At 40.5% G+C, this 12796-nt stretch overlaps 1 protein-coding gene across 3 annotated transcripts in view; it reads left to right on the top strand.

Moving 5' to 3' along the window:
- ccser1 (coiled-coil serine-rich protein 1) overlaps positions 1 to 12796 on the top strand; it is a 1375213-nt gene that overhangs the window by 603095 nt on the left and 759322 nt on the right. For all 3 annotated transcript variants that reach the window (XM_073042460.1, XM_073042461.1, XM_073042462.1), the window contains one exon: positions 5084 to 5288. In XM_073042460.1, coding sequence (XP_072898561.1) covers positions 5084 to 5288 — 205 coding nt within the window. The remainder of the gene's footprint in view (positions 1 to 5083; positions 5289 to 12796) is intronic.

The raw sequence follows: 12796 nt of genomic DNA, 5'->3' as shown, positions 1-12796 counted from the left end.
CAGGTTGAGTGAACACGTTCTTTTCTACCTGGAGTGACGGAAAATGAGAGGTGACCTGACAGAGGCGTATAAGATGATGAGAGGCATTGATCGTGTGGATAGTCAGAGGTTTTTTCCTAGGGCTGAAATGGCTGCCACAAGAGGGCACAGGTTTAAGGTGCTGGGGAGTAGGTACAGAGGAGATGTTAGGGGTAAGTTTTCTACGCAGAGAGTGGTGAGTGCGTGGAATGGGCTGCCGGCAACGATGGTGGAGGCAGATACGATAGTCTTTTAAGAGACTTTTGAATAGGTACATGGAGCTTAGAAAAAGGGAGGGCTATGGGTAACCCTAGTAATTTCTAAGATAGGGACATGTTCGGCACAACTTTGTGGGCCGAAAGGCTTGCATTATGCTCTAGGTTTTTCTGTGTTTCTTTGTTTCTAAACAATGTGCACATGAGTACAACTGTCCATGATACTGAGAACATGAGTTTAAAAACACAAAATGCTGGCAGAACTCAGCAGGCCAGACAGCATCTATGGGAGGAGGTAGTGACGACGTTTCGGGCTGAAACCTTTCATCAGGAACGAAGTAACATGGGAAGGGTTTCGGCCCGAAACGTCGTCACTACCTCCTCCCATAGTTGCTGTCTGGCCTGCTGAGTTCTGCCAGCGTTTTGTGTTTTTATTTATTTCCAGCATCTGCAGATTCACTCGTGGTGCCTTTGAGAACATGAGTTTGTAGTCTTTGAAAGTGAGTCCAGAGTTTGTGGAATCAGTTCAGTATTGAAGTGAGTGAAATTATCCACACCGGTTCAGGAACCTGATGGTTGAAGAGTTAAATATCTCCACTGTGGCAGCCTGGCATCAGAACAAGTTAGTTTTCCCTGGTAACGACCTTCGTCCTAACACCATTGATGCAACATTGATCCCTACCCATCCCTAGGCTTTTGAGAATCAGAATCAGGTTTAAAATCATGAGCATATGTCGTGAAATCTGTAGTTTTTGCAGCATTAGTACATTGCAATACATAATAATAAAAACTGAATTACAGTAAGTATATTTATATCGTAGTTAAATTAAATAAGTAATGTAAAAAAATAGTGAGATAGGCTTCATGGGTTCAATGTCCATTCAGCAATTGGATGGCAGAGGGGAAAGAAGCTGTTCCTGAATTGATAAGTGTGTGTATTCAGACTCCTGTACCTCCTTTCTGGGGGCAGCAATGAGAAGACGTCATGTTGTTGGTGATGGGGGTCCTTGATGATCGTTGTCACGTTTTTGAGGCATCGCTTTTTGAAGATGTCCTGGTACTACAGAGGCTAGTCCCCATGATGGTGCTGACTGAGCTCACAACCTCTTGCAGCTTCTTTCGATCCTTTGCAGTAGCTACCACCCCCCCAACCCCGTACCAGACAGCCATACAGCCAGTTAGAGTGCTCTCTATGGTTCATCTGTAGAAATTTGCGAGTGTCCTTAGTGACATATCAAATCTCCTCAAGCTCCTCATGAAATATAGCTGCTGTCATGCCTTTTTTGTAACTGCATCAACACGTTGGGCTCAGAATACATCCTCAGAGATGTTGATACCTCGGAACTTGAAATTGCTCACCTTTTCCACTTCTGATCCCTCTATGAGAACTGGTGTGCGTTCCCTCGCCTTACCCTTTCTAAAGTCCACAGTCAGTTCTTAGGTCGATGTTGAGTGGAAGGTTGTTGCTGCAACACCACTCAACCAGCTGATCTATCTTGCTCCTGCACACTCTCATGTCTCCATCTGATATTCTGCCAACAATGGTTGTATCGTCAGCAAATTTTTAGATAGCATTTGAGCTGTGCAAACACTCATGCGCCCGCACACACACTCTCTCTCTCTCTTTCTTCTCTCACACTGTCATTCACATCTGTGAATACCTCCGACACTGTCACCATCATTCTTACTCACTTTCTTTCTCTCTTATTCTCACTCTCATCCACCCTGACTCCCACACATTTTTTTCAAACTTAAAATATTGCCAACTAATGAAAAATCATTGAGTATCTACATCCTGTGTCAATGAATCTGACCAGAAACCAATAGACAATGAACGGAACTATGACACATTTCTCCTTCCCTCTGTTACTCCAAATCTCTCCATACAAACTCAAAAAGCGCATAATTTTATCATTCTGGACTATGTAAGCTTGAAGCTGTTGCTGTGCAAATTTTATTCTTGTTGCATTATTCATTTGGTTTCCAATAATGGACCAGCATGGTATGAAAGACTTTGGCCAGAAAACATCGAATGAGCAACCCCAGTATGTGCAGCACCACTTTACTGGGTTGTTAACTTGCCCAGCAGAGCAGTAACAGTTAGAACATGGACAGAGTCCAATATTGGCAAATGACATTAGCAAATTAAAAATATTCATTCACTGCTGTATTTGTCTTTGCAGATGTTTTCCAGATAGAGTTGGCATTCCACTGAGAAACCTCTTGCCCAAATCATCTTGCTTTAGTGCTTCAGTTTTGGCTTTAGTGTGTAAACTAGTAAAGTTCCAGCAGTAATGTTTCTCTGTTTAGATTTGTCTTATTGTAGCCAAGAAATTCTCAGGAAAAGCACAATGTTCCATGGTAGGATTCTTCCAGAAACTGACAGTGAAACATGGTCTGGTATGTGCTCAGTTGTTCACACACCCGAGGTTTTCCTTTTTGCCTTCCTTGTGGGTACGTATAACATGCAAGCGCGCACAGGGCTATCCACCTTTGTGCAGAAGTACCCAATACACTTTAATGCATTAGAGCAAAAGGATAGTAAGGGATAAAATTGGACCTCTTGAAGATCAGAGTGGTCGGCTATGTATGTAACCAAACAAAATGGGGGAGATCTTAAATGGGTTTTTTGCATCTGTATTTACTAAGGAAACTGGCAAGGAGTCCATGGAAATAAGGCAAACAAGTAGTGAGGTCATGGAACCTATACAGATTAAAGTGGAGGAGGTGCTTGCTGTTTTGAGGCAAATCAGAATAGATGAATCCCCAAGACCTGACAGAGTATTCCCTCGGATACTAGTCTATTCACTATTCTCTCTTGAAGGAGACTAGTGTTAAAATTGCAGGGGTCCTTGCAGATATTTTTAAAATGGCGGTATCCACGGGTGAGGTGCCGGAGGATTGGAGGAGAGCTCATGTTGTTCCGTTGTTTAAAAAAGGCTCTAAAAGTAATTTGGGAAATTATGGGCCGATAAAGTTTGATGTCAATAGTAGGTAAATTATTGTAAGGAGTACTAAGAGATAGAATCTACAAGTATTTGGATGGACAGGGACTTATTAGGGAGAGTCAACATGGTTTTGTGCGTGATAGGTCATGTTTAACCAATCTAGTAGCGTTTTCGAGGAGGTTACCAGGAAATTGAATGAGTGGAAGGCAGTGGATGTTGTCTACATGAACTTCAGTAAGGCCTTTGACAAATTCCCACATGGGAGCTTAGTTAGGAAGCTTCAGTCACTAGGTATACATGGTGAGGTAGTAAATTGGATTAGACATTGGCTCAGTGGGAGGAGTCAGAGAGTAGTAGTGGAGGATTGCTTCTCTGAGTGGAGGCCTGTGACTAGTAGTGTGCCACGGGGATCAGTGCTGGGTCCATTGTTATTTGTCATCTATATCAATGATCTTGATGATGAAGTGGTAAACTGGATCAAATTTGCTGATGATACAAAGATTGGAGGTGTAGTGGACAGTGAGGAAGGTTTTCAAAGCTTGCAGAGGGATTTGGACCATCTGGAAAAATGGGCTGAAAATGGCAGATGGAGTTTAATGCAGATAAGTGTGAGGTATTGCACTTTAGAAGGACAAACCAAGGTAGAACATACAAGGTAAATGGTAGGACACTAAGGTGTGCAGTAGAACAGAGGGATCTGGGAATACAGATACATAATTCCCTATAAGTGGCATCACAGGTTGATAGGGTCATAAAGAGAGCTTTTGGTACATTGGCCTTTATAAATCAAAGTATTGAATATAAAAGTTGGAATGTTATGTTGAGGTTATATAAGACATTGGTGAGGCCGAATTTGGAGTATTGTGTGCAGTTTTGGTCACCTAATTACAGGAAGAATATTAATAAGGTTGAAAGAGTGCAGAGAAGGTTTGCAAGGATGTTGCCCGGACTTGAGAAATTGAGTTACAGAGAAAGGTTGAATAGGTTAGGACTTTATTCCCTGGAGCGTAGAAGAATGAGGGGAGATTTGATAGAGGTGTATAAAATTATGAGGGGTATAGATAGAGTGAATGCAAGCAAGCTTTTTCCACTGAGGCTAGGGGAGAAAAAAACCAGAGGACATGGGTTAAGGGTGAAGGGGAAAAAGTTTAAAGGGAACTTTAGGGGGAGCTTCTTCACACAGAGGGTGGTGGGAGTGTGGAATGAGCTGCCAGATAAAGTGGTAAATGCGGGCTCACTTTTAATATTTAAGAAAAACTTGGACAGGTACATGGATGAGAGGTGTATGGAGGGATATGGTCCAGGTGCAGGTCAGTGAGACTAGGCAGAAAAATGGTTCAGCACAGCCAAGAAGGGCCAAAAGGCCTATTTCTGTGCTGTAATGTTCTGTGGTTCTATTAAATCCACACATGTAATCCATGAATGGAAAGGGTCATTCACCTAGAGGTAAAATTTCAGAAGAACAACTTCAATGCACCTTAATTTCTGTCCTCTAGTGCTACCTGAGTGGCAATTGCAAAATCTTTCTTTGGCCACCTACATGAGCTCATTGGCAGATTTGTTAGCTGTTAACTGCCCCTTCTCTAGATGGCTGGTGGGAGTACTGGGGATATAAATAATCATGTGAAAGATTATTTATATATAGGTTACATGGAAGTAGATGAGGGGATGGAGTTACTGTGATCCTCTGAGGTAATATAGATTTGATTGTCTGATTAGATTCCTTCGCCATAATGAAATTGCATATTTTCATTATGCAATTTCACTTTCACTGTGTCACTTTCGTGGGCTGCATGTATTCAAAGGGCTGAATTGTCTGGTTTTCTGCTGCTGCATACAGATTTGAAATTTGATTATGTGTAGAGTTTTTGACCCAAGTTTGTTATTACTCCTCTTTCTAAGGTCTGTCTTTACAAAGGAAGTTGAACATGGAGAGCGTAGACCTGCTCGGAACAACCAATGGCCTGGTGGGACATCTTCGGACTGCTCCTTTCTGAGGGAGGAAGAGTGTGCTGGTGGTCTGGACCCATTGTCCTTGCGACTCATGATGCAGGACTGTACAGCAGTAAAGACTATGCTTCTCAAGCTAAAGAGAATTCTGCAGGAGGTAATCATTAAATTCTTTCACACAGCTTTCAGGAACAATTGGTAATTGGTTTATTATTGTCCCATGTGCTGAGTTGCAGTGGAAAGCTTTGTTTTGCATGTCTTCTAGACAGATCATTCCAAACATAAATATATTGATGCAGTACAAAGTGGGAAAACAAAAAATATGCATAATATTGTGTTACAGTTCCAGAGAAAGTGCGATGCAGATAGATAAATAAGGAGTAAAGGCCCTGAATATGTAGACTGGTCAGACTCATTTTGAAGAATGAAGGACATTACCCCCTGACTATGGCACAATGTTTCTCATATTTCCATATTTCCTTATGACACCAAAGAGAGCATTTGAGTCTGCGCTAGCTATCGGAGAGATCCCTTTAGTCCAATCACAGGATTCCATTCTGCCACTCATTCTCTTTTATCTATCCAACAATGTCTCCCTGATGCATCCTCTACATACCCAATTTACAGTCATTAAGAACTCTATCAATCAGCACATCTTTGGGATCTAGGAGGAAACTGGAACACCTGGAGAATACCAGCATAGTCACTGGAGAATGTAAAAAATCCACAAAAACAGCACCAGAAGTTAGAATTGAATCTATCCATGGAATGGCTACATTACCTACAGCTTCACAGTTCAGCACAGGACTTGAATTAAATTATTCCAGTATTAATAAATTAAACCTTGCTTTCAATTATTTTAATTTCTGAGAAATTATCTTAGAGCTATTGTTATTATATTATAAAGGCAGAGTACGACAATGCAGAAACTGATTTAATTCTCTATATCCTAGGGTGCCCAGTAATAGCATAATATCAGATGATTACTATTGCAATTTGTTTGTCCCATTATGGAAGTTATTGTTCAACATGACAAAGCTAGTATTCATGCTTTGTGTTAAACCCTTGGCAGAATTTGAAGAGAAATATGATTTACAAGCCAGATTTTGTTTGTTGGTTTACCAGGTTTACTTCCCATAATAGTTTGCAACAGTTACTGAATATTTAAGCAGTATTTTCAACATTCTTGTCTTTTTCATTTTCTGTGGTGTTCTGAGAGCAGAGCAAAGCTCTCCTCTGCGACACTAATATTACCTACCATTGCCCAACTCGTTGATGAACCATTTGTTCCACTGAGCAAAGCACAAATACAATATGTTCAGGCTGTGCATCAAACTGTTCAACTATTTTTTTTTACCTGTTTAGAAAGAAATCTTGAATTATTTACACCAATTTTAATAATTTTAAATATGCTTATCAGAATAATTTATAACTAATGAAACTACTAATTTTTTGAAACTAATTAGTTTCATTATTTCTATGTTTGCTATTGACAAGCTATTTATCTAATGGTTCTTACAAACCAATTTGGAATGATTAATGCATTGAATATGTTGCAAAATACAAGTTATTGTTGTATATCAGAATCAGGTTTATAATCTCTAACATAGGGCATGAAATTTGTTTTTATTTTGCAACAATACAGTGCAAGACATTAAAATTACTGAACATTACAAAATAAATCAATGGTACAAAAGATCAAAATAATTTACATCCAATTACAATTAAAAACAGAACCTGCATCTACATAATATATGACACATTCTTTGCAGAGTGTCCAAAGTGACATAAGGCAAATTTTCAGTATTGTTTTTCAGTGGAGGTACATAGCAGACAATTTGTGTACTCTAATTTCTTACAGACTACAGTTTGATGAAGACTAGATAAATTATGAAGAATATATATTGACCAGACACAAGGAGAAAACTAACTTTCTAATTAGTTTACTTCATTTGATAGGGCACATTGTGCTTCAATTTAAAACGTCTAACAAATGACCACACTTTTATCAGTGTAGCACTCCAATACTATCCTGGAGCAGCAGCCTAGACTTTTTGCTGAAATGTCTGGATTTGGACTTGACTTCATAAGATTCTTATTCAAAGAAAAGAGCTCATTCTTCGACACACTACCAGAACCTTGGCTCAATTGCTGTTGTATTTTTGTGGAATTGAAAAAAATCAAATATTATAGAAAATGCTTTTTATTGATTATTATCAATATCTATTGAACTTGGTGCAACTTAATTCAGCTTCCAAAATAGACAGATAGATAGATTCTTTATTGATCCCAAAGGAAATTGCAGTGTCACAGTAGCATTACAAGTGCACAGATATACAAGTATTAGAAGAGAAGCAGAAAAAATAAGTTTACACAAACAGTCTAAAAGGAGGAGGTCATCACTCCCACAGCTATAGGTTGACACATTATAGAGCTTAAGAGCCAAGGGTAAGAATAGCCTCATATTGCACTCTTTGGAGCAGCGCTGTTGTCTTAGTCTATTACTAAAAGTGTTCCTCTGTACAACCAAGGTGGCATGCAGCGGGTGAGAAACATTGTCCAGAATTGTCAGGATTTCTGTAGGATCCTTTGTCATACCACAGCCTCCAATGTGTCCAGTTTGTCATCTGTAACAGAGCCAGCAATTCTAATCAGTTTACCCATTGCCCCAGCACAGCACCACATAGAAGATTGTACTGGTGACAGCAGACCAGCAGACCATGTGATGGAGCAGCCTGCGTACTCCAAAGGATCTCTGTCTCCTGAGAGGCAACTCTGGTCCTTCTTGTACACAGCCTCTGTGTTAGTACTCCACTCAAGTCTGTCATCCAGGTGCAGCCCCAGGTACTTGTAGGTCCTCACTATATTCACGTCCTCACTATCAATAGTAACAGGGAACACTGCAGGCTTAGTCTTCCTAAAGTCCATCACCATCTCCTTTGTCTTGCTGATGTTGAGCTGCAGATGATTCAGCTTTATCATTTAACAAAGTCCTCTACCAGGCCCCTGTATTCCTCTCTTTACATACCCAAATATTGCTGAGTCATCAGAGAATTTCTGCAGTTGACATGACTCAGTGTTGTATGAAAGGTCTGATGTATACAGATTAAACAGGAAGGTAGCCAATACAGTACCTGCAGGGCCCCAGTGCTGCTTATAGCCATGTCCGACATGCAGCTCTGAAGCTGCACAAACTGTGGTCTGCCAGTCCATTATCTAGGATACAATGGAGTGCCAACCTGCATTGAATGGAGCTTCTCCCCCAGCAATTAGGGCAGTATGGTATTGAAGGAACTTGGGAAATCAAAAAGCATGAACTTTGCAGTGCTGTCTTGCTTATCCAAATGAGCAGTCCAATGTCTGTTCAGCCGGTAGATGACAGCATCATTGAGTTCAGTGTCCAAAAACTGCAGAGGATTGAGGGCTGATCTGACCAGGGGTCGGAGGTGAGCCAGGACCAGCCTTTCTAGCGTCTTTAAGATGTGTGAGGTCAGGGCCACTAGATGATAATCATTCAAGACTTTTGGTCAGCCCTTCTCGGGTACTGGGACCACATGTGATGCTTTCCACACAGTCGAGACCTTTTCCAGGCTGAGAGTCAGGTTGAAAATGCGTTGGAAAACTCCACACAGCTGCTCAGCACACACTTTCAGGACCTTGGGGCTCACACCATCCAGTGCCAGTCTTTGCCGTGTCTGAGTTCGCCCCGAGCCCTTCTCACCTGCTCAGTAATGAAGGTGAGTCCATAATGACTAGAGAGTTGGTGGAAGGTGGGACTGGGGGTGGTAAAGATTGGGATGATAGCAGCTGGTATGTAGAGGTGTGGATGGTAGCTGCAGGGCAAAGAGGGGATACAGACAGTGGTGACCTGTGGTGTTCATCCATGTGTTGAACTGAAGGGAGGAAGAAGAAAGGTGTTGGTGCTGAGAGAGTATTGGATGTCTCAACACCTGGACTGGTCTGCTAAGAGGGGTGTGAGCAGGAGGCCAATTGTCAAACCTATTAAAGAATTGGTTTCAAGAAATAATTTATTGATTCACCTTCTTTACTTTATCAAATTCACTATGATTATTCCACTTCCAGGTTTCTTTTCCTTGTCTGAAGAGACTCTTGATAAGGATCTGAATCAGGGTTTAATATCATTGGCATAGGTCATGAAATTTGTTGTTTTGTGGCAGCAGTACATTGTAATACATAGTAATGAGAAGTATAAATTGCAATGTAAAGTACATATCTGTGAAAATAGTTAAATAAAATAAGCAGTGCAGAAAGAGGGGAAAATACTGAAATAGTATTCATGGGTTAAAAGTCCATTCAGAAATCTGAAGGAGGAAGAGAAGAAGCTGTTCCTGAAATGTTGAGTGAGTGTCTTCAGGCTCCTGTATCCTGTAAAAGATGACCCATGATGAAATACAACCCCCTTCCTCTTCCTCTTTCATTGAATCCAAAATAACTATTTAAACTAGCACAATATTTGAAGGGTTATTTTCTGATTTTACAACCTTTCTGCTTGCCAACACAGCAGCTTCCAGATGGAACTTGTTGAACATTCTCAATATGTTTGTAGACTCCCTGAAAGAGACTAATTCTCTTTTGGATTATCTGGTTTGTGTAGCTCATATTGTTAACTCCATAATTAGCATGATACAAAATTAGTCCTATAGGTTCTCAGTTATAATTTAAAGGTAAAAAGCAATCAGTGTGTTTACACTGCAGGCATCATTTGAGTTGCTAATTCAAATTTTCCTGTGTCTCCAGTGGGAAATATTCTCTCAAAGATGCTTCATCAGCAAAATTTGCTGCTTTAGAATAATTTGTAAAACAGCAATCAAGTTTTACAGCATGGAAACAGGCCCTTTGGCCCAATTGTTCCACACAGATCAAGATTCCCATCTAAGCAAGTCCCATCTGTGTGTGTTTGGCCGCTATTCCTCCAAACCTTTCCTATCCAAGTACCTTTTTAATGCTGTTATTGTACCTGCTTCAACGACTTCCTCTGGCATGACATTCCATGGTGTATTCTGGTGTATTCCAAAACATTTAATTCTAAAGCTCTAAAATTTTGTTGCCAAACAAAGTATTCTTTTTTGGTGGAGGTGTTAGATGAGAATAAATCTTTTGCCCAAACCTTCCACATGAAGTAAGAGTGTCTGAGTTTTCCTAATCCATCCTTGTGAACTCTTTTGTCAAGAGTTATATTGATACAACGGGACAATTTCTGAAGCCTTGGTGGAGCAGAAGGGCATTGATGACCTACCTCTTCACAGGGCTTCTTTTGTACTGCTGCACCCTTGGCTTTGAAAGGTCCTCAGTTGTGGCTTAAGTGTGAAGCTCTGAATCTCCTGCTGGGCTGCTCTGTCTGATGGGGATTGCTGAACTAATAGTTCCTGCAGCACTTCTATGGGTAGAGTTGAAAGCCTGGAATCTCATCCAAAAATTAACTGGATTATTTAAGTATCTGTTAATAGCACAAAATTGTTAATGCTGTCTGGATTCTAAAGTTTAAATAGCGAGTAGAAGGGATTATATGAGTTGCATTTCCTGTCTCTGAAATTTAGAAGGTAGAATGGTGGTTTGATTGATTCTCTTCTGGCGGACTATCACTCCGACAATCTACTGTTCTTGGTTTGAAGTTGTGTATTAAAATAATTAGAAACTCAAGATACTGCAGATGCTGGAATCCTGAGCAACAAACAATTTGTTAGAGAATCTCAGTTGGTCAGACAACATCTGCAGAGGGAAATGGACAGTTAACCTTCTGGATCAAGACCCTTTATTGGGGTGGATTCATTTCCCTCCACAGATTCTGCCTGGCCCTCTGAATTCCTCCAGCATCTCTTTTTTTTAAATTGAAATAATTGTTCTGTTTTAGCAGCAAATGAAGTCAGAAATGCTGCCTTCAGTTGAGATGGTAAAATAACTACTTAAAGGAGCACACTCTATGAATGATAAAGCCATAATGAAAACAATTATGTTGGCTGAGTAATAAATAGTTCAATGATGTCTTGAAGCTCTGTTTCTGTGTCTTGGTTATTTAGTTTGCTACATATAATGCATATTCAAACTGCTACTAATGAAATTAATGAACCCTAGTAACAGTGCTAAATTGCATGTAACAGTGTATATTTGTGGCTGAAATTGAGCGGAAGTATAAAGTACAGCGGTGTGATGAGAATTCTGGTACACTTTCAGAGAATTCTAGTTCTATTACTGTTTTGCTTGCCAAGTTAGTTGACAAATAGAACATGTCAAATGTATAATTTCAGGGTGATTGATGTATATTGAAATATACAGTAGTTTCATAAGCACTAACTGCGGTTTCAGTCATGTATCACAGGTATTAATTAACGTATGTTCAGTTAGGGAGGTACAGGCACTAGAGTGTGTTGACTTGGGGACCTAAATAATAGATTTGAGGTGCATAACCATTGATTTGTGCTTATTCTCTGGTTATACGTATTTCTGCTTCCAAGATAAGTTGAACATACTTCATTTGTGGTTCTGGATGAGTGTCAGCATGAGTTTCATTCCTGCAGGTTCTATCTGTCCTGTCCTCATGAAATTACTTTACCTCTACTCTGCCAATGGATAGCATTCAGAAGTGAGAACCATGGCTGATTCTCTCCCGGTAACTCTGACCCAGACAAACTGTTACATAGAAAACTGTGCAAAAGACTTAGACACACATATATAGCTAGGGTGCCTACGATTTTTTGCACAATACTGTTTTTGTCAATGTGGAGTGGAGAGTGAGTTTGTAATCTGGCGGGAGCACGGGATGTTGGGAATAGTGAGGGTGGAGTGGCGCGGGAGGGGTCTGAGTAGGAGTACCAGGGCAGGGGGTGGTGCGGTTGCAGACAAACCAAGACCTGAGATACCAGTCAAGGACTTCTGATTCCAAACAATTGGTTTGTTGATCATTATTGATCATTACAAAATGTCTTTCTGAAGCTTCCCTCTCCCTTCCCCTTTTCCTAACCATGATTCTACTCTTCCTGCCCCTTCTCACTCTTAGTCCACGATAGAGAACCACATCAGAACCAGGTTTATCATCACTCACATAAGCCATGAAATTTGTTTTCTTTTCATGGTAGCAATGCAGTGCAATACATAAGATCACTACAGTATGGGCACCCTAGCTGTATAGATATGTGTAAGACTTTTGCACAGTACTGTAGCTGAGATTAGCTAACCCATCACAGACCATTGGTTTTATCATTTTGTAAGTTGAATTGAATTGATTTCATTTCTTACATCCTTCACATACATGAGGAGTAAAAATCTTTATGTTACGTCTCCATCTAAATGTGCCATGTGCAATCATAGTAATTTGTAATTATTTGTAATAAATAGAACTGTCAATGTAATATAGAGCACACTCAAATCAGCATGAGTTCATCAGTCTGATGGCCTGGTGGAAGAAGCTGTCCCGGAGCCTGTTGTCCTGGCTTTTATGCTGCGGTACCGCTTCCCCGATGGTTGCAGCTGGAATAGGTTGTGGTTGGGATTACTTGGGTCCCCAATGATCTTAAGGGCCATTTTTACACACCTGTCCTTGTAAATGTCCTGAATTATGGGAAGTTCACATCTACAGATGTGCTAGGCTGTCTGCACCACTCTCTGCAGAGTCCTGCGATTGAGGGAAGTACAGTTCCCATTCCAGGC

Source organism: Hemitrygon akajei, chromosome 4 (genome assembly GCF_048418815.1).
Source record: "Hemitrygon akajei chromosome 4, sHemAka1.3, whole genome shotgun sequence".
NCBI lineage: Eukaryota > Metazoa > Chordata > Chondrichthyes > Myliobatiformes > Dasyatidae > Hemitrygon > Hemitrygon akajei.
Note: the sequence above shows the minus strand (reverse complement) of the source record. Positions and strands in the feature narration are given on the sequence as shown.